The sequence below is a fragment of the Ictalurus punctatus genome, chromosome 8 (genome assembly GCF_001660625.3).
Source record: "Ictalurus punctatus breed USDA103 chromosome 8, Coco_2.0, whole genome shotgun sequence".
Taxonomy (NCBI): Eukaryota; Metazoa; Chordata; class Actinopteri; order Siluriformes; family Ictaluridae; genus Ictalurus; species Ictalurus punctatus.
The window spans coordinates 21,956,557-21,984,110 of NC_030423.2; the positions used below are offsets into that span (position 1 = coordinate 21,956,557).

At 40.4% G+C, this 27,554-nt stretch overlaps 1 protein-coding gene across 1 annotated transcript in view; it reads right to left on the reverse strand.

The window, feature by feature from the left end:
- Positions 1-14,018: 14,018 nt before the first annotated feature.
- The window catches only part of kitlga (kit ligand a), a 28,306-nt gene continuing 14,770 nt past the window's right edge, over positions 14,019-27,554 (reverse strand). The window contains exons 3-10 of the mRNA XM_017475019.3: positions 26,641-26,697; positions 26,046-26,201; positions 23,508-23,718; positions 22,268-22,303; positions 19,696-19,796; positions 19,501-19,610; positions 18,899-18,954; positions 14,019-18,812 (exon numbers count right to left, since the gene is read on the reverse strand). Coding sequence (XP_017330508.1) covers positions 18,927-18,954; positions 19,501-19,610; positions 19,696-19,796; positions 22,268-22,303; positions 23,508-23,718; positions 26,046-26,201; positions 26,641-26,697 — 699 coding nt within the window. The 3' untranslated portion in view covers positions 14,019-18,812; positions 18,899-18,926. The remainder of the gene's footprint in view (positions 18,813-18,898; positions 18,955-19,500; positions 19,611-19,695; positions 19,797-22,267; positions 22,304-23,507; positions 23,719-26,045; positions 26,202-26,640; positions 26,698-27,554) is intronic.

Consider the following 27,554-nt stretch of genomic DNA (forward strand, 5'->3'; position numbering starts at 1 on the left):
AGCAGAAATGTTCAGCAGAAATGTTCAGCAGAAATGTTTAGTTCAGCAGAAATGTACAGCAGAAATGTTCAATAAAAATGAAACTGGAAAAAAAAGACAATGCAGAGCTCGTCCTTCTGGGCTTCCTGTGTATCCAGGTGTGTTACTTCACATACTGAATGAATGCATAAGTTATACTTAATGCAATTTGGAAGAGTATTTTTGGAGGAATAAGATAATAGGCAGTGATGGTTGGTGGTGATGTTAGACAGAAGGCCAAAACGTAATATATATTAATAACTCCACAATAAAACTATTAGTGTTGATAATGCATAATATCATGATGGTGTAATAAGAATTATGTGGGGCAAACTATTAAACACACAGCAAAACAGAAAAGCCTTAAACAAAAAAGGCTAAACATACAGTTGTAATCTGTCCATTGTGTGTAATTTGTACTTTGATTTCAGAGTGTGTTTAGTCTATCAACTTTAATTTATAGAATTCTTCCCGCACGGTACACCATTCACGAGCCGTGGGTGTGTCGGTGGCCCCACCCCGCTGCCATGTGCTCTCTGATCGTCCAAAACATTGGTGGTGCTGAAGCGGAGCTGTCTCTTCAGCGCCACTGTGGCAGTCTTGGGAGGAGCGATCTTTGTTTCCTGTGCACCGGCCGCCGCCCTGTAGCCATAGTACCTTCCCTCAGCTCCAAGCCCACTGCCGTCGTATGTTGGGCCCACAGTGCATCCCGTTGCGAGAGGCCATCTGCATTCCCATGGTGGGTCCCTGCCCGGTGCTGGACCTGGAAAGAGAAATCCTGCAATGAGAGGAACCATCGGGTTACCCTCATATTAGTGTCCTTGGCCTTGGCCATCCACTGCAGTGGGGCGTTGTCTGTCACCAGGACGAAGTGCCAACCAGACAGGTAGTATCGCAGCTCTTCAATAGCCCACTTTATCGCCAGGGCCTCTCTTTCCATGGCCGCATACTTCCTCTCAGCTGGGGACAAATTTTGACTGATGTAGAGGACCGGGTGTTCCTCCCCGTCGAAGGTCTGCAAGAGAACAACGTCCGGCCTGGTCTCGGAGGCATTTGTGTGTATGGTGAATGGGAGGGTGAAGTACTGCATTGCATAGCACTGGGGCGCTGGTGAGGGCCTCCTTTAGGGCTTGGAACATCTGCTCTGCCTCCACAGACCATTTCACCCTGTCCGGCTGGCCCTTCTTCGTAAGGTCTGAGAGGGGGGAAGCTATAGAGGAGAAGTTAGGCATGAACCTGCCAACCCCAAGAAGGCACATACCTGTTTCTTTGATATGGGCCGGTGGTAGTCCTTCACTACCTCGGTTTTCTTCACCTGTGGCTTCAGCATACCCCGGCCAACACAGTAGCCCAGGTACTGTGCCTCGGTCAGCCCTAGGTGGCATTTCTTGGGGTTGGCTGTCAGCCTGGCCTTCCAGAGTTCCTTCAGAACCTCCCCCAGATGGGACAGGTGGTCCGACCAAGTAGAGGAGTGCATGATGACGTCGTCTAGGTAGGCGGCCGCAAACATACGGTAGGGTCGCAGGACAGTGTCCATCAGCTGCTGGAACATTGCAGGTGCCCCGTGTAGCCCGAAGGGGAGAACCTGGTACTGCCAGTGGCTGTGCTGAAGACTGTCTTCGGTCTCGCGTCTGGTGCCAGCGCGACTTACCAGTAGCCTTTCGTTAGGTCCAGGGTAGATATGAACCGGGCCCTCCCCAGTCGCTCCATGAGGTCGTCCACTCGGGGGAGGGAAGAGCTATCAAACTCAGAGACCTGGTTCAGCTTCCGGAAGTCGTTACAAAGCCACATACTTCCGTCCGGCTTTGGCACGACGACGATGGGGCTGGACCAGGGGCTGTTGGAGTCCTTTATGATGTGGTCCCGCAGCATTCGGCCAACTTCTTCCTTGATAGCCTTGCGCCGGGCCTCTGGGACACAGTAGGGCTGCTGTCTTACCACTACTCCTGGAGGGGTCTTGATCTCGTGGTGGACTAGCTGCGTCATTCCTGGGGAGGTAGAAAACACATCGGAAAATTGGTCCACCAACTCGGTTAGCTCCTGTCTTTATGTGGGGGTAAGATCTTCCCCCAATTCTACCAAGGAACCCTTGCCGTGATCTGTGTCCAGAGCCACGTACGCCCATACTACCGGCGCCGGTTCTACCCACTTCTTCAGCAGATTCATGTGGTACAGTTTTTCCTCTGCTTGCTTGCCAGGCTGCTGCAGGCGGTAGTTTATGGTGCCTTTTTGCTCGAGGACTGTGTACGGACCTTGCCACGGTCAATCTTCTCTTGCATCTCCTGCACGTAGTCGATGATCAAGCGGAATGGGGACGGTTGCTCCTCCCACGCTTCGTGGGCCACATCCAGCAGTCCTTGAGTTCACCTTCCAAAGAGGAGCTCGAAGAGAGTGAAGCACGTGGATGCCTGGGAGCACTCACGGAGGGCGAAGAGCACGTAGGGAAGGAGGAGGTCCCAGTTCCTTCCTTCCTCGTCTACCACCCGGCATAACATCTGTTTTAGCATCTGGTCTCTCGACCAGTCCATCAGTTTGCTGGTGGTAGACAGATGTCTTGAGGTGTTTCATCTGTAACAGCCCACACAGATCAGACATTAGCTTGGACACAAAAATCGTACCTTGGTTGGTTAGAATGTCCTTTGGGATCCCCACACAACTGAACAGGAGTACCAGTTCTCTGGCGATGTTGCGGGGGGTGGTTTTGTGTAGTGGCACCAGCTTGGGGTACCGGGTGGTGTAGTCCATGATGATGAGTATGTACTTGTGGCCCCGGGCGAGGTCCATGCCGATCCTTTCGAAGGGGACGCTGATGATGGGAAGTGGGATCAGGGGCGCCGATGGGGGCTTCCTGGGGGTGGTATGTTGACACTGAGGGCACCATTGACAAAAGGCCCAGACCTCTGCGTCCATCCCCGGCCAGGTGAAGCGGTCCTTCAATTTTCCCCCTGTGTTTCGGGCCCCCAGGTGGCCCCTGAGCGGATGGGAATGGGCCAAGTGCAACAGTGTTAGGGTTCAGGTCTTGGGGACTACCAGGAGGTCCATGTTTTTCCCTCTGTGCTGGGTTTGTTGGTATAGCAGGCCTCCCCTGACTAGAAAGTAGGAGGTGGGTAGCCTGTGTTCTGGGTTTTGGTTGACCCCGTCAATCTGCCGCACCTGGGCCCAGCAATGCTTCAGCTGGTCGTCCTCTCTCTGCTCCGGGCCGAAGTTCCCCTGCCGGCTCACTTGTTGAAATACAGAGGAGAGCGGGTTAGGGGGTGTGTGTGACTTACCTTCTGCCGGGGCGTTCTTCTGGCCCTGGGCCACGTAGGCCGGCCGGGCTGGGGCCTCCTTCCTTCGCTGGGCTGGTTTTGGTGGGTCTGGAGTGTGGGGGCCCCCTCCGGCAGGCCCGGAGTCTTGACCGTCCTTCAGCATCCCCCGATCCAGTTTCATCGGCCTGGACTCCTCCTGGGATGTCCCGTAGGCGGGGCGGTTTTGGATGACCTCTTTTCCTTCGGCAGCGCGCTGGCGGTCAGGCTGATGTGGCGGCCCCCTTCCGGGCAGGCTATGGGGTCGCTGCCCATCCTGGCCGAACTCCAAGAGTGGCAGGGTGAGTTCTAGGGCAGTCAGCATCTCCTTGGGGGTTCCGGGCGCACGTATTCCCACAGCTCGGTGCTCTGGGGATGGCAGAGCTCTCAGGAACCGGTCCATGGCCACCTTTTCTGCCACCTCGGTGGCAGTGCATTGGTCACGGTGGAGCCACCGTTTGGTGAGGCGGAGGAGGGTGCTCATTTGAACACGGGGCTGGGCCCCCGGCCGATAGCTCCACTGATGGAAGTCCGCTGCCGCTTGGTAGGAAGTTCTGCCACACCATGCCGAGATCTCTTTCTTTACCTCTCCGTAGTCCGCCATGTCCTCTGGAGAGAGGGCATAGTATGCGGTGCTGGCTTCTCCGGAGAGCAACGGGCCGAGGAAGCGCAGCCAGGCTCTTTATTTCAGACGGACAACAGCGATTAGCGGACATGCACTTCTTGCAAAATATCGCCTAACACATGCCAAATACTTGCGCACATGCTCGGAGATCCTTCATTCCTCTTGCGAGTGGAATATCGCCCTTTTTATATCCTCCCCTCGCCCACTGGATGGTGGAATTCTTTCCGCACGGTGCACCATTCACGAGCTGTGCGTGTGTCGGTGGCCCCGCCCCGCCGCCATGTGCTCTCTGGCCGTCCAAAACATTGGTGGCGCTGAAGTGGAGCTGTCTCTTCAGCGCCACTACGGTAGTCTCAGGAGGAGCGATCTTTGTTTCCTGCGCACCGGCCGCCGGCCTGTCTCCACAACAGTCTGCGCTAGAAAGAAATCAGCCCCAGCCTCGCTTCTCGCTTCTTCATTCCATTCTGTGTGCTTTTCTTATGAGTGTTGGTAGTGCTGTTGAGAGTGAAAATGAGAAAGAGAGAGAGAGAGAGCGAACCACACTCATTAAAGCCTGTACATACTTTATGCAAGTACACAAACATGGCCACAAGTTGACACAAGTCTTTTAATTACATTGTTTATGCATGTTTTGGGTCTCTGCCAGAGTCATACATAAACAGTTAATCTACAGAGATTTGAAATCATTTCCAGAAATGTGTTCTTCTTTAGATTTGATGTGCCTGGACAGATGTTCGTATAACATGTAGACCATCACATTACAAATTTTGTACGCATACATAATTTTTTTTTATTGCTTTATTATGGTTTTAACAAAGAGCAAAAGGCTTACATATATTTATCAATCATAAAGATGATTATCCATATCGCAAGAGAGAAAAAATACAACAATCAAAAAGAGGAATGCATTTCTACTATTTGTCTAGAAAGCTTAAAGCATTCATTCATTTTTCATTTTTGTGATCACAGAAATTAACGTGAAATCAAGCAAACTCCACAATATTCGGAGGAGCTTGCAAGTTTTCATGTGACATCATCACAACGACATTCAGCCGAAGCCCTCTAGGATTCATGTGCGTCAAACATGAGTACAGCTAAAAGGTCTCATTTACCAACCAACATCACTGCGAAAGACCGTGCAAAACAATTTTGTGCAATTGCAATTTCACCAATACAAGTAGTTTTCTGCAAAAAAGCACAAAAACTCTGCAAGTTGCATCGCAAATTTTGAGAAAAAAACTGCAGCAAAAGCAAACATTTTTGGCCCTAACAATCACAATAACACTCTATAAAATCCTGTATAGATTTTAGGCTTGTACAGAATATATAGGCCTAAGATATTTATTAACAGCAAATAATGATACCTATAAAAATAACAGGACACTGCAGATAAGTCATTCAATCAGTTCCAAGGCAAAAGATGGAAACATCTTGCCTGACATTATGTTTTTTAAACGCTCCATAATTCACCTTTTCAATCTTAAGAAAAATGAAACAGCCTACAGCAATGTAAAACACCTCAGACAGCTTTAAAAGTGTTCTACACAACAGTGTGTGGTCCAAAAGTAGTATTATTTTCTAATATGGACATTAGATTAGATAACATTAAACTGAGGTCCTAAAAAATCAGGTGTCATTTTCCAGCAGGTATGTTTGTGCAAAAGCTGGGCTGACAAATGAAATGGATGAACTGAAGTATTCGTCTGAGTCACATCAAAGCTCAATCTCAAGAAGACCGACCACGATGCATATTTTCTACCTGTCATGTGTGAAATATGTGTGTGTGTGAAATGTGTGTGTGTGTGTGTGCGGCTGACATGACAAGACTTGAAGCAAAAAATAAATAAAAATTAAGTCAAACAACCTACAAGCAAGAGTTTGAGGAGCAAAAGAAAGTTTGATTGAAAATGCCGAAACCCTTTGTCTAGAAGAGAATGAGGAATGTTTATTTCATGCGCTGTCCCCTCCCTGGGTCGAGGCTGGGAAGCTGAACGTTTCTAAAACCTGTCTGAACTTGTTTGCAGGAATTATGCTACTCTTGCAAGTTCACGTAGAATGAGTGTCACAGTTAAAGATGTTAAGCAATAAGACGTGGCATTTTATTTGCTCATTAGGAGCCACTTATATATTACAGTATATTAGTGTGGAGCTTTTTCTTTCATTGACATTTACTTATTATTAATATTCCCTGTTTTAGAGAATTCTCTGTTTTATTCTCTGTCTGAAGTGCAGGAGATGTTTGTTTAACGTGTTTGGAACTGTAAAGCTGTAAGTTTACAGTGTAGTTTGTAACTATACAGTGGAGTTTATGCTTTGTGGATTCTTGGCAACATGACAAGCTGCATTTATAGCTGTTTATAGCTGCTAAAATGGCCCGTTTTTTATTTTGTTGGACTTATTTTGTTGAGGTGTTTATAACCCCCAAACACTAAACACACACACACACACACACACACACGCCAACATGTCCATGTCCCTGCTGTACTGAGAATGAACCAGGACATTGTGCAGAGCGACAGATGGGCTACAGTCAGAAATTATACACCTGCAAAGTGACCTGATAATGGTCAATGTTCCTTTGTTGCATTTCTGTAAACAAGACATTTCTGGCTATTGTGCAAAAAGAATCGAATGCCAAGTGAGTTTTCCGTCCTGCAAGGACATACTAGGTCAAGTCAGTGTGCCACCTCAGGTAGCACACAACACCCTGGTGCAATCACAGATAAACGTTGACCTTCTGAATCCTTTATCTCTGATAAAGTCAAAGAACGGCACTTTGATGATATCCGAGTTGACAGGTTGCGATGGGAAATATTCCTCGGGTTATCATGACGGATGTGCTAGCCTGAGGCACTGCGGCATCTGTTTGACTTAGTCTTGTTGAATAAAGGCGTGCTGACAAGGGCACCATTTAATCTGAAAGCCATTGAACTGGAGTGAACCAGGCCATCTTTAAGTGGCATCTCTCCAGTGAGCAAAAGGCCGCAGTGCTCAGATGTCAGGCGTCCCAAACCAATCCACCCCCCCACCCCTCGTCCATCTCCTCCTCTTGCACCCACACCGGGGAGATGATCCTAAGCGCAGGGACCCCAGCAACAAGAGCAACAACCTTTTCTCCTCTCTCACCACTCACTCTCTCTTTAACAGCGACCCGCCTACACAAGCAGAAGCACAATCTCTTTTCTCCCAGCCTCACTCGCCTATCTCTCGCATTTTCTCTCTTTCTCTCTCTTTATCTCTTTTCCACCCACTCCTGAGACGTCCTCTGCTGAGGGACCGCTGCGTTCTCCATTTCAGCCTCCGCGTCCTGAGTGGTGGCTCATTGGGAGGCGCTGGAGGAGGCCTTTCACAGGAGTATTAGAGCACAGTGCCGGGCCCTCACAAGCCTCTGGTTACAGCCTCTAGGGAGCGGGCATGTCCGCCTATGCTCCCCACCTGTGGGCGAGGGCTTTCTCTGCTACTACGGGGAAGCGCTTTGTAGGGGGGGATTGGAATCACACAACACAAGGCAATTGGTTGGAGCTATTAGTAACCTTAAACCATATGACCTGTGACTAAGGTCCTGTGCCGATTCCCACTGATGCAGAAAAAAAACATGCACGCAGTTTAAATTTATAAAGACCTTTGTCGCACATTCAAAAGTGAGAGATAATGCCCCTTTTTTTGTTAATGTATGCACTGTCACAGGAGAGGCAAGGCATTCAGAGGACAGAGCTTTTAGGCTCATCTGCCTGGGCTCTCAACCAGCGAGCCTGCCCACACACACACACACACACACACACACACACACACACACACACACACACACACACACACACACACACACACACACACACACACACACACACACACACACACACACACACACACACACATATACTCAACAGCACTCTGACTAATGCTGCTACGCACACATACAAAGCACAGTCAAGAGGTCTGAGACACAGACAGTTATGCAAGCCGCATTTCCATTTCATTTACCTATGTACGCATTTACGCACTGAAATTCAAGAAGGTGATAGAAGTTAATTAAATCCGGGGGAGGAACAACGAAGTGCTTTATTATCATGCCTGTAATTTGAATAATTCACTATTTGAAGAGGTGCATTAAATGAAATGAAATTCATTAGGTCTGTGTGTGTGTGTGTGTGTGTGTGAGAGAGAGAGAGAGAGAGAGAGAGAGAGAGAGAAAGATCCTTTTGTACAGAGGTCAGACTCCTGTTATATCACAGCCTTGCATAAACAACTTGTATAAATCCCTCAGTGGGAATTTTTTGCTTTTCTGTGTTTTTTTTTGTTTTTTTTTAAACCTCCTACTGAAATCCTGTAAAAGTCATGTGTTTACACTGAGCAGGGATCATTTTATTAATGCTGTGTTTTTCTTCTGAGGTTTCCATTCCAGATGATGGACATCTGAGAATGTTTAGAGCGAGGCCCTGGGTATGCGAGTCAAATTAAAGGTGATGTGAATACTGAGATTGATTATTAAGATTGCTGAAAATTAAGATGATTAATTACGAATGATTAAAGTTACACTTGATGTTTGATGGCACTGTAACAATTAGATTTCATAATTACTGCTTTCTGGCTGGCATGCTGTCTTACATCTCCAACAGTTCCTGATTCGTTCCAGGATTTCCACCATGTTCTCCGGTTTTCTTCCCATTGTCTAAGCCCTACAATGTACATCAAAGCTGAAGACCAACAAAGAAAACCCAGCTTACCATCCTGTTTTCTCAACCCCTTCCTCAAGCCTATATGAACAATACCAAGACATTTCTGACCTTTTGGGCTATGGATCAAACCACATTTGCAAAATTTCAAAGTAGATCTGAGCATTCTGGAACAGATACACTTCTGTATATTCCTCCCCTGGAACTTAAAAAAAAAAAAAAAAAACTAAAATAGTTTTAGACCTAACAAGAAACAAACAAAAAAAAATCTGAAACCCACCAAAATGACTTTCAACAATAACTCTTCTACATTAGAGAAATATATCCATCACATACTGCTATATATACAGATGGATCAAAATCTGAATCATCTGCATTTGTGATCAACCACCAAAAAAAGCAATGTTCATCCCCAACCACAACTCAATTTTTACAGCAGAGGCAAACGCTATCGTCATAGCACTGGACTTCATAAAGACTAAGCAACAGAAAAACTTTCTGATAATTACAGATTCAAAATCTGATTCAGAATCAGATTCAGATCCTTCAAGCAATGTCATCCCTAAAAAATTATCATCTAATGGTTGTAAAGATTGTTTGCAAATTGCTGGATCTGGAGACCCAAAATTGTAAGGTCTACTTCTGCTGGGTACCTGGACACTGTGTAATCCCGGGAAATGAAGAAGCAGACACTGCTGCAATAGAAGCACTATCAGCTGATTTAAAAAATTGTCCAATATCTCCCACTGACCTAAAACCCATAATAAACTTGTACATTAACAACAAATGGCAAACCACTGCATGAATGGGACTGATGCACCATGAACAAACTCCATGAAATCAGCCCCATTGTTGGCAAAATCAACATTTCTCTGTTTTCAAATCGCTGGGACCAGATCGTCCACACCCGCTGTCGAATAGACCACTCCAGGATGACGCACAAGTTTTTAATATTAGGAGAAGACTCGCCAACATTTACCTTTTGCCAGAATCCATTATCCTTGAAACATGTTTTATTAGACTGCACTGGTCTTAACCCTGTGAGAAACCTTTTTTATACAGTCAACACGCTGGAAGGAATTACCTAACGCAATTTTAGAATTTTTAGGAAAAATAGATTTTAAAAACTTTATATAGAGTTCCTTACACATTTCTCGCCATGGAAGTGGCCATAGAAGTTGGCATGCTGTTAAAAAGCAAACAAACAAACAAACAAATTCCCACTGTCTAAAAACTGAGCCAAAAGCCACATTGCACCTAGGTGTGAATTTGTGTGGGGTCATTCCATCTGACATGGTCCAATAATTGCAAAGTTATTTGCGTGACCATTTTTAATTTCTCAATTTTTTTGAGCGATTAACTATATGTATTGGCATTGCAAATTCACCAGTTTTATTTTACTTGGTTAAACTGCGACAGCCATCTTTGTGTCATGGCGCACATTTTGGTTATACAGCTGTTTACGGTACCCTCAGTATCTCAGCCTCAGTCCTAGCTCCTGATCTCTACAGCACATTACAAGGTACATACACATATATAAACATTTTGTACATTCTTGTTCCTTAGACTTGCAACTTACAAAGTGTAAGTTGTATAACAGACTTACAAAATGTAATGCTTAAGATTGCACACAGTTCCACGTTTAGGGTCAATTTATAATGGGAAGGGTTCAAATCTCAGTCTAAAATTTTTTAGGGGTTACCTAAATAATTGTAGTGTGCATGCAGAGCATTTCAGGTTTGAGACTTCTCTTATATTTTTATGTGCGTGAGAGAGTGCAAAATTCCACTCATTTTCGGGTTGAATATCTCTGGTGGGGGACCAGATACAAACCTAAAATTTTCATTGAAATACCTCCTCTATGGTAACATTCTGCTGTAAATTTTTGAGTTTGAGATTCCACTGGCTACAGAGCTGGCCTAGTAGAAGTCTGGGGAAAAGTCTACTTTATTCATGCATTTTGAGAAAAGAACAGATGGTAATATAATCATAACAAATAATTAAAAGGAATAGTATTTCACATTAATTGTGTGATAAATGTATGAAAGAATTACATTTTGTAGTTGAATTGCATCAATCCATTCATCAACATTGTGTTCAGGGGGACACAATGTTCCTTTCTTTTTCCCTTTTTTGTAAAAAAACAAAACAAAAACAAAACAATGCAGAGAAACCCAGAGGGACAATATATATCAGCTTTCACGACAGCTCGGCTTTCACGTCCATATTTGAGATGTCAAAGTCAATTTGCGGGAATCCCTGCATAAATTTAAGAAATGTGCCAAAATATCATGGCCATGATAGGTTTCCTACAAACTGTGTTATCCAAAATTTTTTCACTCATTCTTTTTTTTTTTTTAAACACCTTGCAACATCATTTTGAATATTTGCAAAACAAGATTTGTTAAATAAGCATTTACCAGTGGTAGAAGCTAGAAAACATTCATCTTCTGTCTGATCAGAACCATGTGGGAACGTCAGATGTCAGTGATTGACAGTGGCATGTCTCCTAACAACACATCAAGTGCTAGTTCTAGAAAAGTGCATAGGAAAGACATTTTTGCTTTTACGGCATGAACGTAGTGTGTTGAATGTTTAGAAGAAGAAGAAGAAAGCCTTTATTGTCATATGAATTGTTATTCTTTGCATATCCCAGCTTGTTAGGAAATTGGGGTCAGAGTGCAGGGTCAGCCGTGATACAGAGAGGGTTAAGGGCCTGACAATGTCAGCTTGGAGGTGCTGGATTTGAACTTTTGTACATATTTCTAGCAGAAAGCAGTAAAGTAAGGTAAATTGTGTACTCCATTGCTGTTTTGCCTTTTGTCAGCTAGTTCAAAAGACTGCACTGATCAAAAGCATGGCACTGCAGCACACAAAGTGCACATGTCATAGCTGGATTTAAAAAATGAGCTTTACTTTCCATTCATTTCCCTTTCTACGACCACACAGCAGCGAGATTAGCCTTTAGCTGGTGAAGCTTGGTAAAATCAGATTAACTTTGATGTATTTTTCTGTTTATTCATTTGTGAGATTTTATCACACAAACATGAGTAACATCATCGGAAACTGTAGTCTCTTTATTTCAGTGTGCCCAAGTATAAATAATAAGTATTATAAATATTAAGGGTGGTAAAATACATTACAGCTCGTCTATCTTTTATCAGTACTAAGTGTAGATCATGAATATCCAGGCTGAAAACATATTTTACATATAAACCAAACAAATATATAAACATATAAACATAGTCAAGCCTTTTGCGAATAGTTTTTTTCTTAGGTGAAGGAGCAGACCTAGAGGGCTCATAGGCATAGAGTGTTGTGGTGAACTGGGGTATTTGGATGCCCCCACACACACAATTTCACACATTCCCCCAGGTTTGTTGATGGTGTCCCGGGGTGCCCTCATGTCTGTGTTACCTTCTGGCTCTCCCTTTTAGTTATACTGTCATAGCTAGTCTTGCCGGATTCCCAGCTTGCACTCACGCAATGTACATTGTCCTTAAACTTACGACACAATAAGCATACCTAATAATCTCTCCCTCTCTTTCCATCTCTCTCCCTCTCTCTTTCTGTCAAGCTACAAATGATACTCCTGAGATGCCAGTGATCGTGACTCCTTCTGCATCCTGATGAATCTCCATCCTGATGAATCTCCATCCTGATGCATTACTTCTGGTTGGAGTTCTCATCAATTGGAAGTCACATGTTGCTGCTGAGGATGGCCCCACATGGTGCAGTCTAAAGATCATTGAGATTGCTGAGGATGGTACCACTTAGTATTTGCACATTTATAGGGATTTATTTATAATCGCACTATCTAATGTCACCCAGATGAGGATGGGTTCCCTTTTGAGTCTGGTTCCTGTCAAGGTTTCTTCCTCATATCGTCTCAGGGAGTTTTTCCTTGCCATCATCGCTTCTGGCTTGCTCATTAGGGACAAAATCTATATTATGAATTTATATATTCTGTAAATCTGTTTTGGGACAATGTCCATTGTTAAAAGTGCTATACAAATAAAACTGAATTGAATTGTCATCCCATTGATTGTAATCACCTGACGCTATTTTCACCTTCAAATTAACTGCTAATCCTAGAGATTCACATACTTTTGCCACTCACAGATATGTAATATTGGATTATTTGCCTTAATAAATAAATGACCCAGAATAATATTTTGTCTCATTTGTTTGTCAACTTTTAGAACTTTTAGGTTGCTGATGCTGATGTTTAGGTCATATTTATGCAGAAATATAGAAAGCTCTAAACAAAATTTTCAAGCACCATTTGTTCTTTTTGTTAATTCAATCGAAGTAACAGTTTCTTTCTTTGTCTGTCCAAACAGTGCACGAGTCCATCAAGACCATGTTTGCAATTAGATATATAGCTGTGAAATTGACATCATCTGTGTCATCATACTGTAGATAGTAAAAAAGAACCCTTTAATTTCAGTGGTTGAGGTAAAATGGGAGCCGTGGTATTTTGGTAGTCTGTACTCGATTTGTCCAGAGGAAATTCAGAATTCTCTCTGCAGAAAAACAAAACAACAATGTTCTTTCTTTTGCAGTGAGAGGTAAATTGACCACAGAACTCACTTTATGCTGGTCCTGGATCCAGAGCTTCTGGGAACACTTGGTGTGAGGCCCGAATACATACTGGATGGGATAGCGGCACCATAATGTTGTACATATTTAATACACATTTGTATTATGTACATGTTTAATAGTATTATGTACGTGTTTAATAATTTAGTCATTATTTGTCATAGAGACTAGATAGCTTGTCAAAGAAATCTATGCATTAATGGGAAACAAGCAAAAAAAAAAAAATATATATCATGATGGCAAATTTTCTTTATTTTAAAAGTTTTTATTCATTAGTTGGACTAAGCAGAAGGTCCACAGCTTTCAAAACAAGACCTTTTGACTAAGCATTTTGATATCCAATCCCTACACCATTCAGCAACAGGCTTGTGTGCATTAAGAGTCTATACAGGAGAGTTTTTTTTGTGATTGTTGCGGCCCAAAGTGCTTAATTTTACTGCGGCTTCTTTTCAAAATTTGCGATTCAACTAGTGGAAGCTTTTTGTGCTTTTTTTGTATTTTCAGAAAACTTTCGCAGTGATGTTTGTTGGTAAATGAGACCTTTCAGCTGTACTTCCATTTGACTCACGTGAATCGAAGCGGGCTTTGGCTGAATGCACGTTGTGATGATGTCACATGATGCGTCTTGGCCCAAATCTACGGAAAATCATTGGTGATTTTGAAAAATTGCAAGCTTCTTAGAAGAAAAACTATTCAGGAACTCCATTTGACATAACATGAGCTGTTTCTGAAGAATCCTCACTCACTTTTAAAATTAGCCAAATCCTTTAAGTGATTAAAATGGAACACAAATAGGAGGCCATCAAGAAGCCATAGCAATGTTGGATAAATGAACTTTATTCACATCTCATACATATATTTTCATTATATGCATATATTCATATAAAAATACAGAATACAGTAGACTGTCACCCAGATATCACATCACCTGGGCCACAATTACTTATTTGCTTTTGGCACCCTGACTATCTTCCTTGACTAAGAGCCTTCTTACTGCATGACAGTCCAAATGTGCAGGAACAGGGATTTTACTGCAGATGATGTGTGCCACATGAGTTTCTCTTCTCGTTCCTGTGAATCTACGAAGGACTTTACCTCTTGTCCAGACATGAGGATTTGTCCTGGATGAAATGTTCTTATACATATGTGGCAGAAATAAGTCTCAGATTCATGACAGCCCTCAATAAGTCCGTGGCATGTCACATATCTCATGCTGTCCACAGGTTCGAGGTCAGAGGCTCTTAGGTGGGTCGATTTAAAAAAAGAAAAAAAAGAGGATGCCATCATATAAGGTTTCACAGCTTAGGCCTATCTCCACACCAACAAAATGAAAATAATATGCAATAACAACTGTAAAAACGTCTATGATGATTAGTGTTCTGGTAAAACTATTCTTCTTAACGTGTTACATGTGGTTGTGTTGTTTTTTTTTATAATTTTTTTTCCACAGTTGCAAAGAACAATGAAACCACATTCATGCATTGCTCCTGAATGTGACTTGTTAACATTTTTTTTGTCTGATGAGACACACACATACACACTCACATACACACACACACACACAAACACAGGCGTTAACATCAAAACTAAGCCAAGTGAAACACAACATGACACTTCTCAAACAACATGCGCATACACACTTCTAAGGTTTTTTTTCTACAACTATAAAAAGCAGTATTGCAAAATTTCTAAACATATTTCACGTCCGATGGGTAAATAGTTCGCACGCAACCTTGTCGTCCTAATTCCATTACTGATATAGAAGTCAATACGTTGATTAGTTCTGGTGAAAGAGGGTAGTTTTAAAAATGTATACAAAAAGAAACAGTTTTGAGTTGCTGCCGTAATGAATATAAGGCTGTAAACGTTCAATAACGGACAGATTTCAATTTCAGACTTCCTGGTGTTGTTCCAGGCCGTCCTTGAGAGGAAACTTAGTTGTCATGTATGGGGATCAGGAGAACAGATTTTTACATTTATAAGTTATTATAAAAGTGGCAAAAATGCATTGAAGCAGCAGCTCAGGTCATTCCCACACAGATCATTACAACCAATGAGAGAACGCAGGATCATTCTGGGTATGAAGAAAAATATAACAAATCACAGAGCTGCATCTGAAATGTGTTAAAGTGTAGTATGTTGTCGATAGCTGTTACAAAATCAATATGTACAGATTAGTTCTGAGGATGAGAATAAGAACAGAAAAGAGCATGCACATTTCTGGCATTCATGAACAGACAACAGCATGCTGGAGATGAGTCATACTGAGCCTGAAGCTAGGAGCAAACTTGAGAGGAGCAAACTGAAACACTGTTTGGTAACACTTGACTTCAAGGGTTTACATAACTAACATTATTTACAGGCTTTATAAGCCAGAAGCAATATTTATGGTTAATATTCATCTGAAGGTGGCTCATTTTCAAGAATAATTCAAATCGCAGGTTTATAATGAATTCATTCTAATAATTATTGTTTCCAAAGTAACAACTCAATCACAGGCGGACGCACTACGTAATCTAGGGCGAACGAATTACGAAAACGTCTTGCTGTTCAACAAAGAACAGTGTGTCATCGCCGACATGATGAAGTTACATTAATGTAAGCTTTACGGAAGGAGTCTCCAGTGTCGGCGCTCATATTCAGGAAGGAGGACTTTACGCTTTTTGCGGTGTCTCGGTAACATGGTGTTTTTTGTCTTTATGCACAGAAGACTGGCTGTTGAGTTAACAATTCTTTGTAGACATTCCACAATGTTAAATGTAGCTATAATTTGTTAAAAAGCTCAAAAAATGCTAATTAAAAAAAAAAAATCTGAAAATTGTAATCGTCAGCACAAAACCCCGACATAAAACATTTTTGGAGGTGATGTAAAAGGAAAATGATTAACTTTCTGCAATTTTGTTGATTATTTTTCCTGAAAGAGCATATCCCCCCCGAGTTTTTTTTTTAGTCCTTACTAGGGCTGCAACAAAAAAAAAAACGATAAAATCGACAATAATTGATCATTAAATTAATTGACACCAAATTTCATTATGGATTAATTGGGTCTGTGACGTCACTTCACAATGGTGAAATGGTGTAAAACGCATTTCTGCGCACATCTGAGAAATAGCGGAGGTCACAGAGTGAGCTGCTGCGGGAAAAGTGCACAATCCAGATCGTCCAAAACATGAGAATGTTTTATATTAAGCACTTCAAACAAACCCGTAAGTGTATTAACGTGGCTTGTCGTGTCAGATGCTGTGGCAGATGTGTGTGCTGTTTAATGTGTTCCAGACATGTTTTCTTCAGAGGAGAAATTACATTTTTACATTTATATCCTTATCTGTAAATGTTAGAAATTCACGTCAGTATTTCCATTTGACAAAAATGCTCGTCCTGACAGCAAGCGAGTCTCCGTTAAACCTCACTCAAACAGCGTGCAATAGAAAGGAAGCACAATAACTCTGACTAAAATATTCATTTTGATCAAATATGTTGATCTATATTTAGCGATATTTAGAAACAAAAGTAATGGTGTTTTTATGAGAGCAGTAACTGTAATGGGTTTATAACATGTAATTGTATATAAATGTAAGAAATGTCATACATTTACAGAATAAAGTAACATGTTACTATGTTCAGATGAGTGAATGTGTGTGTTACTGCAGAACATCTCTTACCAGTTAGTACTTAGTTTGTGCTTTTGCTTTTCTTTTTTACCATTTTAATATAGTGATTTAACTTCTGCTTTAAAGCTTGTGGACAATCAGTTGTTTTTTTGTTATCAAAATATAATGTTAATATATATATATATATATATATATATATATATATATATATATATATAAAATCCTTTGCACAATGTATAGCTTAGCCCACATAGATACATTTAATACCTTTTTTATAACCTTCAATTTGCACAATGTTTGAAGGACAACATTGGGCAGAATGTGAAATAATGTTTTTTTTCTCTCGAAAAAATACAGAAAATAAAAAATGGCCTTTTAATCCAACTAATCAATTAATCAAAGAAATAAGTGACTATAAAAATAATCGTTAGTTGCAGCCCTAGTCCTTACTCATGCCTTACTCCACCCACAAGTAAAACTCAATGTGCATTTAACAAACATTGTATAATTCACGTTGTACCTACTATTAGTCTTATAGATGGAGAATATATATATATATATATATATATGGTCTGGATTAGAACAAAATGGTTGTCTGGGACTCGAAAGATTCGACTTGTGGTCCTTGGTGAACCAAATGATTTGACTCACTGATTTGATTTGATTAGTATTAGTTAAGGGAACCTTGATGTTAAGTGTTACACAGTGTTTTAATGAATGCTCTGCTATCGCACGCTCATGCACACGTACACACAGACTCTCCAGGATCAGTGTAATTGGGACTTGCTTTAACAAAAGGCACAGGATTAAAAAAGTTAAATCCTAATTTAAGATATCAGATACATGGCCTTTTGTGAAATGTTCCGAGCGAAAAGATACAGCTGCATGTGATATTGAACTATAGTAAAAAATGTAAATTACTTCTGCATTTAGTTTTTGTGGCGCAGAAATATACACATGCCTTGTTTTTTTTGAGAACTGGATCAGCTATTAATAACATTTATTAAAATGTAATAACATAAATTATAAACTATTAGGAAACAGAATATGTTGATCAATATGTTGATTGTCCTGTAAGACTGGCAGCCATTAAAGTTTATCTATGATATTTAAAATATCACACTAGTGTGTGAAACTGAATTGAAAGTTGAAGTGAATCTTGGGTTGAACTCATGATTCACAACAATGTGACTCTTGTAAGGCTAGCTGATGCATCTGTAATGAATTCTGTAAATGGAGTGAACAGGTTTTAAAAGTAAGAAAGATTAGATAATAATTAAATGGCCCGAGGCCTAGCATTAGTGTGACAACTGCAGTTTAAGTAGCACGGGATTCAAGCGTAGCACTTCTACGATCATCTCATTCACTACTCATGAAGGAGCAGCAAAAAAATTAAAAAATAAAAATCTTTCACTTTTATAACATTCTGAGAAACAAATAAATAAATTAAGTCCATACCACCAGTTAAGCGACATTAATACAACGATACACAATTCAGATGATACAACAAGAATAATTTTTTTGCTGTTATGGATTAGAACAAGTAGGATGCCCAAAGCTCAGACGCAAAGAGCGAGAGGACTCTACAAAACAAGAAACAGGAGGGAAGAGGACGAGATGTAGTCGGTTCTGCCTTCCGTTCTTCTTCGCGTTCGATCCGGCTCGTTCTGTTCACATCAAAACCAGAACTAACACTCTTCAGGTGGATCTGACGGGGGGGTTATTTGCACCACTTTCCTCCTGTACGATCTCCATGCATGGATCACAGTCAAGCCATCGATAAGCCATCAATCCTCTGAAGGAACAACGATCACAAACACCCCTCCTCCTCCTCCTCCTCCACCCTCCTACCACAGAAAAGGTCTGACCATTGTTCTAAGAAACATCATCGTAACTCTTCAGTTCTTCGTTGGAGATCAGTACTTGTCCCTCATAGCTGAGAGAATAGGAAGTTGCATGTGTGGATCTCGAGTTGCTGCCTTTTCGTCTGCTGTACAATCTGTAAAAAGGGATGGATACCGTGAGAACCTGGGAACATACTGTATATTGAGTGTGAAGCGATTAATATCTTTAAACCAATCTCACCGGTGGTGATGCAGACAATCAGATTGAGTTACACTGTGCAGATGTTTAATCGTTTGCTGCATGAACACACAAAAAAAGTTAAATTTTTTTTTTATTTCTTACTTCACTCCTTGCATTCACACTAACGTTATTTTTCTTAAAGTGCATGTGGGCTGACGTTTCTTAGTTCCCTTCTTACAACTTTAGTTCCTAGCTGCAATTAGTTCCCATTTACTGTTTTAAAAAAAACATATAACCATAACGTATAATGTTACAAAGAGAAATCAAATTTGGAAGGAAGTAGCAGAGATTGTCAGTACCCCCGATGAGTGTATGCAGCTGGTACAGTCTCTCAGTTAACTTGCTTTGCTAATCGAATCTGAGAATGACGCTAGCATACAGTAGAAGCCAAACACATAATGCAAGATTAAACATTCACATTGTGTTTAATTTGTGTTTACTACTAAAGCATAGCTACTAATGTTATTCATCAGAACTACAAAAAAAAAAGCCACACAGGCCACGCCCACAAAAGACACATTACAAGCGATTATGAGAGACCTGTGCCCTGTGAGTGTGAGTGTAAGGGTTACACTGTAGAGCTAATTCATAAAGTCAATTACTTTTCAGATATTTCATCATCTAAGGGTGGTGCGCTGGGCTCGGCTCCGATAAACAGCGGCGGGGCTTCTGTACTACTCTGCGCCGATGGGGTGTTTCTTCTAGATTTCACCTGTGTGATGAAAACAGACAGGAAGTCAACCATGTTATCGATTACGGGGGAAAAAATTTGGGATTTAGGACAGAAACTCACACACCTTCCAGACGAGCAGCAACACGGCAACGACGGCGGGAATGAAAAGGAGCGAAAAGAGACTCCTCTTCACAATTGGTGGAAAGGTCATCGGCTTCATGAAGCCTGTAGACAAAGTGGATTCACACTGGTGAGAAGATGTCGTTTAATTTCCTATAACAGCAGCTCTGACAGTAGTGCATATCACAGGTTTATATCAATGCACTTGTTCTAAAACATAATTTTTTCTACAGTAGCTAATTCTATAGTAAAGACACGCCACATAAGTGGATTTTTAAAACCTTTAATCGTTGATTTTTTTAGGTTTTCTGTAAGGAGATATTTAACATTTATGAAAGAGTCTCCAGTGTCAGCACTTTGTAACAGAGGTAAAGCATGTCGCGGTTTCTTCAAGAAGGGGAAAGCAACCTCGCGACAACATGACTGTTTATAGCTCCTACAACAGGAAGTAACTTGTTTTGTGGACGTAAACTGGAACTAAGAATAGATAAAAAACATGACGTTCTTTTTACTAAAACATATTGTGTAACTGCTGTGGTATAAAGAGACTAAAACGCTTCACAACGAGCTGTTTTAAGACAACCCTGAATCCACTTTATCATACCACCCCGTTGTTGATTATTTTCAGCAAACAGCAAAAGCATGGATTGTTTTATTCCTTATTTTGCTGATTCACATAGAGTCCAAGTTTACCCTGTTAGATCTCTCAAGTGGTTTGGATGTCAATAAAGTCTGTTTTTCCCCCCACAAATGACAAAACCACATTTCACTTGTTCTCTGTTTTGCCTCAATTATATTATATGCCTCAGTTTGTTCCTTTAATGAGCATTATTCACTCTATTATGTGAACAAATGATAAACTTCATCATTAATACAGCATTGGGAATATTAAGAAAGTAACAAAGTAAGGAATAATGCTTGTGGGCATGCTGTTATAGGAAAATAATCCACGTTGGCTCGTCAGAACAATGCATCTTACAGTATTTTATAGCCTCTTATACAAAATTGATTTGCCAACAATTGCCATTTTTATTTACTAATGAGTGAATTTTTATCCATTTATGGTTGTTCTTATGTTACCAAGAACTCCTCAGTGCCATGTAATGGAGTCGGAGACCGTTAAGAGCTTTATTTAAAGAGAGGCAGGTAGACAAATCTAAACAATGGGCAAACACATAGTCAGAAAACAAGCGAGGGGTCAGGCGATCGGCAATCAGGCAGAAACAGGGCATAAACGAGAATCAGAAACAGGCAGACGAAAACAAGATCCAAAACCATGGAATGAGAAACACAGTGATCAAAGGCTTGGTACGAGTCTGGCGGAAAACACAGAAACACACAGAACTTCACCCCGAACAAAGACACACGAGGTGTTTCAATACTAAACGTAATCTAAGGGGATAACACAAAACAGCTGGGATGTATTAGGAAATAACCGATAACATAACAGGGGTGGAGACAGAACAGAAACCAAAACAAAACTTGTAACAGTAAATAAAGTCAATGACAACCGGAGGCGTGTGCCATCATGCTTCGGCAGTTCACGCTGTATGCTCCGGCACTCAGTGAGAGGGGAAATCCGTGACACTCAGTTGTCTGAAAACTCAAAGTAGCTCACAAAACGCTGACTTTCACAAAGCGCTCACACTGGAGACTCCTTCCATAAATGTTAAATAAACATCTCCTTACAGAAGACCTCACAATATCAAGGATTAGATGTTTTGGGTCCCTGTGAATGAGCTATTACCATAGAAACGATAACGTATTACAACAGAAATGAGAATCAGAAAGCAGAATTCAACACCGTTATAAAGTAACATTTGTTTTAAATGTTAATGAAATACTCCAGCATTGATTAATGGTTTATTCAATCCAACACTAAAAATCCACATCAATTTAGTTACTCAATGTTCCAAAAACTCTTAGATATTAATTACAAGTTTTAGGGATTTTTAAAAAAAAACAAAACACATGATATTCAGCCTCAGTTCTGAATTTTCCTGAATTTCACCAGTTAACAACCTTTTTTACTCAGTGACAGGATGAACAGTGGTTAATGAAAGTGTTTATTATCAGCTTATTTGGTTTATTATTTAACCAAAAAAAAGTTAATTACTTTGTTAATGTTACTGATGGTGTCAATATCTCTTGGGGAAAAAAGGAGATTGATGAAGTGGAAACATGACATATCTCTTTGGAGAGCCCAAAGGACTGACCTTAACCTTGCAAATGGCCAAGCAAACAAAGTAAATCTGTAGCCAAGAGAGTTTGACATCAACACACTGGCACTTGGCTTTGCCTGAACAGTTTTTACCAGAGTTACACATCTGGAGAGCATATAGAGTTGAGCAAGTAATTTGAAGTAAAATAAAACTAATAAATAATAATAAATGTGTTGTAGTCACAAGTTTATTATCTAGTGGGGGTCAAAAACAACACACTGATGTTATGGGCACAAGTTCAAAATTCCTGAACCCCCTGCGATGCATATTTGTGGAAATGACCACAATAAGTTAGAATAACGTCAATAAAAATCAAAATCAAATGAACTCTTTCAGTTTTGGGTGATTCCTCACCTTCGCTTTGGTTTGTGTTCTCAATAGATGAGCTACCTGGAGGGAGAGAGAGAGAGAGAGAGAGAGAGAGAGAGAGCGAGAGAAAAGAAAGGGTGGAGCGTTAATACACTTAGATGAAAAACACTTCACTGAAAGAAGAGTCCATCACGGCCCCCTTTTCTTTCCGTCCCAACAAAAGATTCCATGTGTCTGCTTTCTGAGAGAATGAATCTGTGCTTGGGAAGATCTGAAGATTGCTCGGCTGTCACCGCACTGACAATTGTGCGTCGGCTCTTTTCTTCTTTTCATGCCGTCCGCCAGGGAACATCTTGTGGTTTTCGGCTTTGGCGCTAAAATGGCACTGACAAAAAAAAAAAAAAAAAGAAAAAAAAAGAAAAAACAAAACCCCCGCATGGAACCGTTCATGTATCCTGTGGATTTCTTTGTAAAGGTGGCTATGCACAGGACAGTGTGTACACATCACCCCAGGGGGGAGTGCTAATTTATGACAATTTAGTAAAATTTACTCGTCCTATGGAGCTCTTATTGTTACATAATCTTTGCATGTATCAGGATCAGTATCTGCATTCAGATTGAACCCCAAAGTGGGCGTGGCCTAAAAAGAAAAGGGGATTTATTTCCTTCAGGTATTGTTTTTGAATCCTCCCTCTGTGTCCCTAGAAACAGTGGAAAATAACTCGGAGAGAGAAATCCCAGTAAATTCAGGCTCTGACAGTTCCTCAGACTCAGCTACATCACTGTAGTGTGTAATTTATCTCAACTAAAGATGTGCTTGCTGTTTTTTTTGTTTTTCTATGTGCAATAATTTATGTAACATTTTTTTGGTTATATTTCCTGGAAACTAGCCTAAATGTAACCATTGTGACCCTGACCAGGCAGTTATTAAAGATGAATAAGTTAATGCTGTAAATGCATCACATTAGCGTTAATGAACGTTAGTGAACATTAATGATTGTTAATTTATGCTGCGATCTTCATATCTGATATTTTTTCCAGTCCTATGGGATCCAATCCTGATAAAGATTGCTAGTCTCAATCAGATACTTTGTGAAACTTTCCCACAAAAAAACTCCAAAAACAAACAACCTATACAAAACAAAAAAAAAACACAATAGTCCACCTCCTATTTGTATCTGTAATTGTATTTGTTTACAATTCTGCTCATTATGAATAATAGATTTGTATTTGGTTACATCATTAACACAATCTCTAATCTAATGCCAAATCAAAATCTCCTCACCGCCTTGCGAATGTTGCTGTGTCGGCGCCGCTGTTGCTGTAGTTGTCGTTACTTTCGTTTTAATCGTCGTTGGGCATGGTGGAGGTTCGCAGTCTTCTACTTCTCTCGAAGAATTGGCTGTGTTGAAAAAGTCTTCTACAAATTTGAAATAGCGTGGCGTGAGCCATTTCTCCTCTCTGTAGTGGCACTGAAACTCCAGCATGGAATTCTCCTGAAAAACCAAAGAAAAATTAACCCGAACCACCAAAAAAAAAATAAATAAATAAAACAAAGAAAAAGAAAAATAATAAACCACAATTTAAGCTAAAGAAAAAAAAATGAGAGTGAGATGCGAAAGACACACAAATCCTCGACAGTGAATGCTTTTGGTGTTGCTAAGAATAAATGCAATCTCACGTAGCAATTGTAATTGGAATCATGTGGCAAAGTCTCTAGCTTTCAGCCTCTTCACTATTTGGTGGTGAATTCTTTTGTGATGTGCTTTGAAGAAGCAAAAATGTTTCTGAAACTTGAGCCAAGTTGGAAGGCAAGCAGTATTTTTGCGGCTGATTTTAATATATGGAGAATAACGCACCGAACATTGGGGCTTGTCTAGCTTTACTCTCTGTCTCACATTCTGAAGGTGTATGCCATCTTGTTCTCTGCAGCAATTTATCAAACTTTCTCAGACTTCTCATGAAATCATTTAGAATAGCCAATGTTGCACGTCAAAGGATTTCCCAACTTCAAGACAATCAGCAACATCTCAACATGTTTTCTCTACGGGTCTAAATATGAAAACAGCTAATGGCCTGGAAATAAGCAGGAAATAAAAGATACATCCATTTGTTCCTAAGGCTGCTTTGTCACTTACGAACACTGTCGGTCTATAATTACTTATTTTAAAATTTGAGGGAAATATGGCTCTGCTAAATCTGTTTCCGAGGTGTAGCTGGGGGTAGTTGGAATTTTAAGGTTGAACTTAACTGAAATATTTGATAACAAATGCTCTGCATGTTTCGCGAAGTAATTACAATATAACCACGTTCGTTAAAAAGTCCGACAAAGTCATCATTATGACTCCTCCATATGTATATTCCTCCACAGACCTGAAACAAACATTAGTTTATTTCATTGTGTTTTATTAAGAATGGCTGTGGCGAGAAACAGGATTAACCAATCAGGATCCTATAATTTCGGTTTGTATTTCTGTTGGGAAAGCTATTACCCAGCTAGCTACACTATCTTTACAATTCAGTAAGCTCTCCACCCTGGTCAGAGCCACAGATCTGGAGTGTTTCCTGAGAAAGTTGGAGGCAAGGCTGGAGAATTCACCCTGTATGGGACTGAAGTAAATCTCAGGGCACCATGCACACACACACTCACACACTCATTGACACCGAAGTTTAGCATAGCCAATCCACCTACTGCAATGTTTTCAGACTCTTCTAATCAGTGGCATCTGCGAAGCAGAAAAACCTGTCCTTCTTAAGTAGCAACACCTGCATGTCACACCAAAGACAACAATGTTCTTAAGGTAAATGTGCACGGTGCTCTCTGCAAAGATGCAGCGTACTGATAGTCCTTTGTACTCATGTAAGAGACTAATTAAAGCGGCTGTCCAACATGAACAAAAAACCAAACATCTAGCTTGCATTTCTGCAAGCTTTAATACCGTATATGTCGAAAATACAAAAAAAAAAAGCATTTGAGTCAACAACACAAATTTCACGAAATATGTCAAAACATGCATGACACAGCCACTTTGGGGATTCTCAAGAATCTGAGAACATTTTTCAGGATTTGCAAGAAGCAAAGGTTAAAACTGGATGATCTGGTGTAAACTTTAAGCCAGAGATTGGTCAGATGATTGATTAATTCTCAAGGTTTCTTCCGCATATCATCTTAGGGAGTTTTTCCTTGCTCAATAGGGGTAGAAGAATAATAAGAAGAAGCCTTTATTTGTCACGTATACCATTACAGCACAGTAAAATTCTTTTTTCACATACTCCAGCTTGTTAGGATGCTGGGGTCAGAGCACATGGTCAGCCATGATAAAGTGTCCCTGGAGCAGAGAGGGTTAAGGGCTTTGCTCAAAGCCCCAAAAGTAGCAGCTTGGTGGAGCTGGGGCTTGAATCCCCGACCTTCTGATCCCAGTAACATTTTTAAAAGTTTTTTGATGGAGAAGAATCTGGGCTCAGTGCCGGATGATTAACAGTCCAGCTAATGCCCCTGCTAACAGCTCATTCACAGCGACTTCAATGTTGCATGCATCACATAAACTGATTTTAAAAACGTGTGTAATCACTGATATAGTGAAGTTTTCTGTACTGAGATATTTATGTAACATTTATGGAAGGAGTCTCCATTTTCCGTGCTTGGTAACAGTTAGAGTTCTTTAACTAATTCTCCCTCCCTCATTGTGTTTTATTCCTTACTTATCTCATCTTATCAGACATACAGTACATGATATATAACATAGAAATTCACCTTAAGTGAAATGATGAGTTTATATGTTGCATGTTAAATAATCAATATAACAGTGAAATAACAACTCACCAAGTCATGTCCAATGATATATCGCATCTCTTTCAACATTTGGACAAACGTTTCTATGTAATCTTTGTTGGAGGAAATATTCCCAAACTTCTGGGACAGGTCTTTTAAGCTCTCCTCCAAGTGGAATACGTTGAGCTTCACCCAGCACATACCACTCTGGAGGAAAAAAACCCCAAAACAAAACAAAAACAAAGCAACATTTTCCCACATTAGCACACAGTTTTATTAGGAAGTTGACTATACCATAGTGATGAGATATATAGTCATAAGATACTATACTAACATGATATTATAATAATATGGTAGGGGTTGGCGATATGACCAAAATATCACATCACGATCCTAACACATGAAATGTATCATGAAATATATTTTTATATTTAAGTGTTAAATAAGTGTTACTGTATCTATTAAGTTTGAGATATATCGCCCAGCCCTATCACTTGCTCCATTCTTTAACAGCGGACAACATTTATTTTTGTTTGACATGTATAACGTTAAATTTTTTGTCTAGAAATTTTCCATTTCTGTTGTGTCCTTTTACACAAGTGCATTCATATTAGCACACAAAAAAGAAAACATCTAAATGACTTACCACTTCTTTAGGCAAATATTGTACAGTGATCTTGTAGTCTTTCGGAATATTCTGTTTCTGGTGGAAAGAAGAAAATACAGTATAAACCTGCCAGTGTGTTTTATAACAATCAGCTTCCTTCTGGAAAGGAAGGAAGTTCTGGAGAATAAGGGCAGAACACACACCCAAACACTCCAGCAGGAACAACGCTCCCAAACGAAACAATTTCTTAAAGCAGCCACAAAAATGTTTACAGCTTCCATCAGTGGGTCTGAGAGGTTTTTACTGCAAATGTTAATGACATTAGTGCTGTATTTATTATGTATTATTTATACTTAGTATAACGGGAAGAACAACCATTAGCAAGTATTAGCTTAAACCAGACTGTTAAATGCTAATCACTGAAAAAGATTTAGCTTGTGCTTTTAAGCTAATGGAGAATCTATAGACGGCAGTAGTGATAATCATTATTCCTTCTTCATAGTCTCCACAACTAATTCTAAATTAATACAACTTTCTGACTGACTCATGACTGACAGTTAAGCTAATATGAGCCTAGCATGATTTAGCTAGCTAAGTTAGTTCTCCAGTGCACCATTCTGTCATCTGCTGTCAGATTTGATGATGATCACGGCATAAGAAAAGTAAGCACTAATATCATGTATTTCTGCACCGTTGAACTGTGAAGAAAATAATATTTTATTCCATATCGAAAACTTACAGCTATTTACAGATATTACGTGAGCTTGGCTAAACTTGTATAATGGACTAGCTTACTATAATGGCTTTATGCATTTCATTATTTTGAGTCTAACCGTGTTTATATTCAACATTTAATGCATTAACACAAAATTAACCGAGTGACCAAGGACTTATTGTGATTGAAATCTGAAAGAAAAGGCTGTTTTCTTTAAAAATGAATAAATGCTATTTAG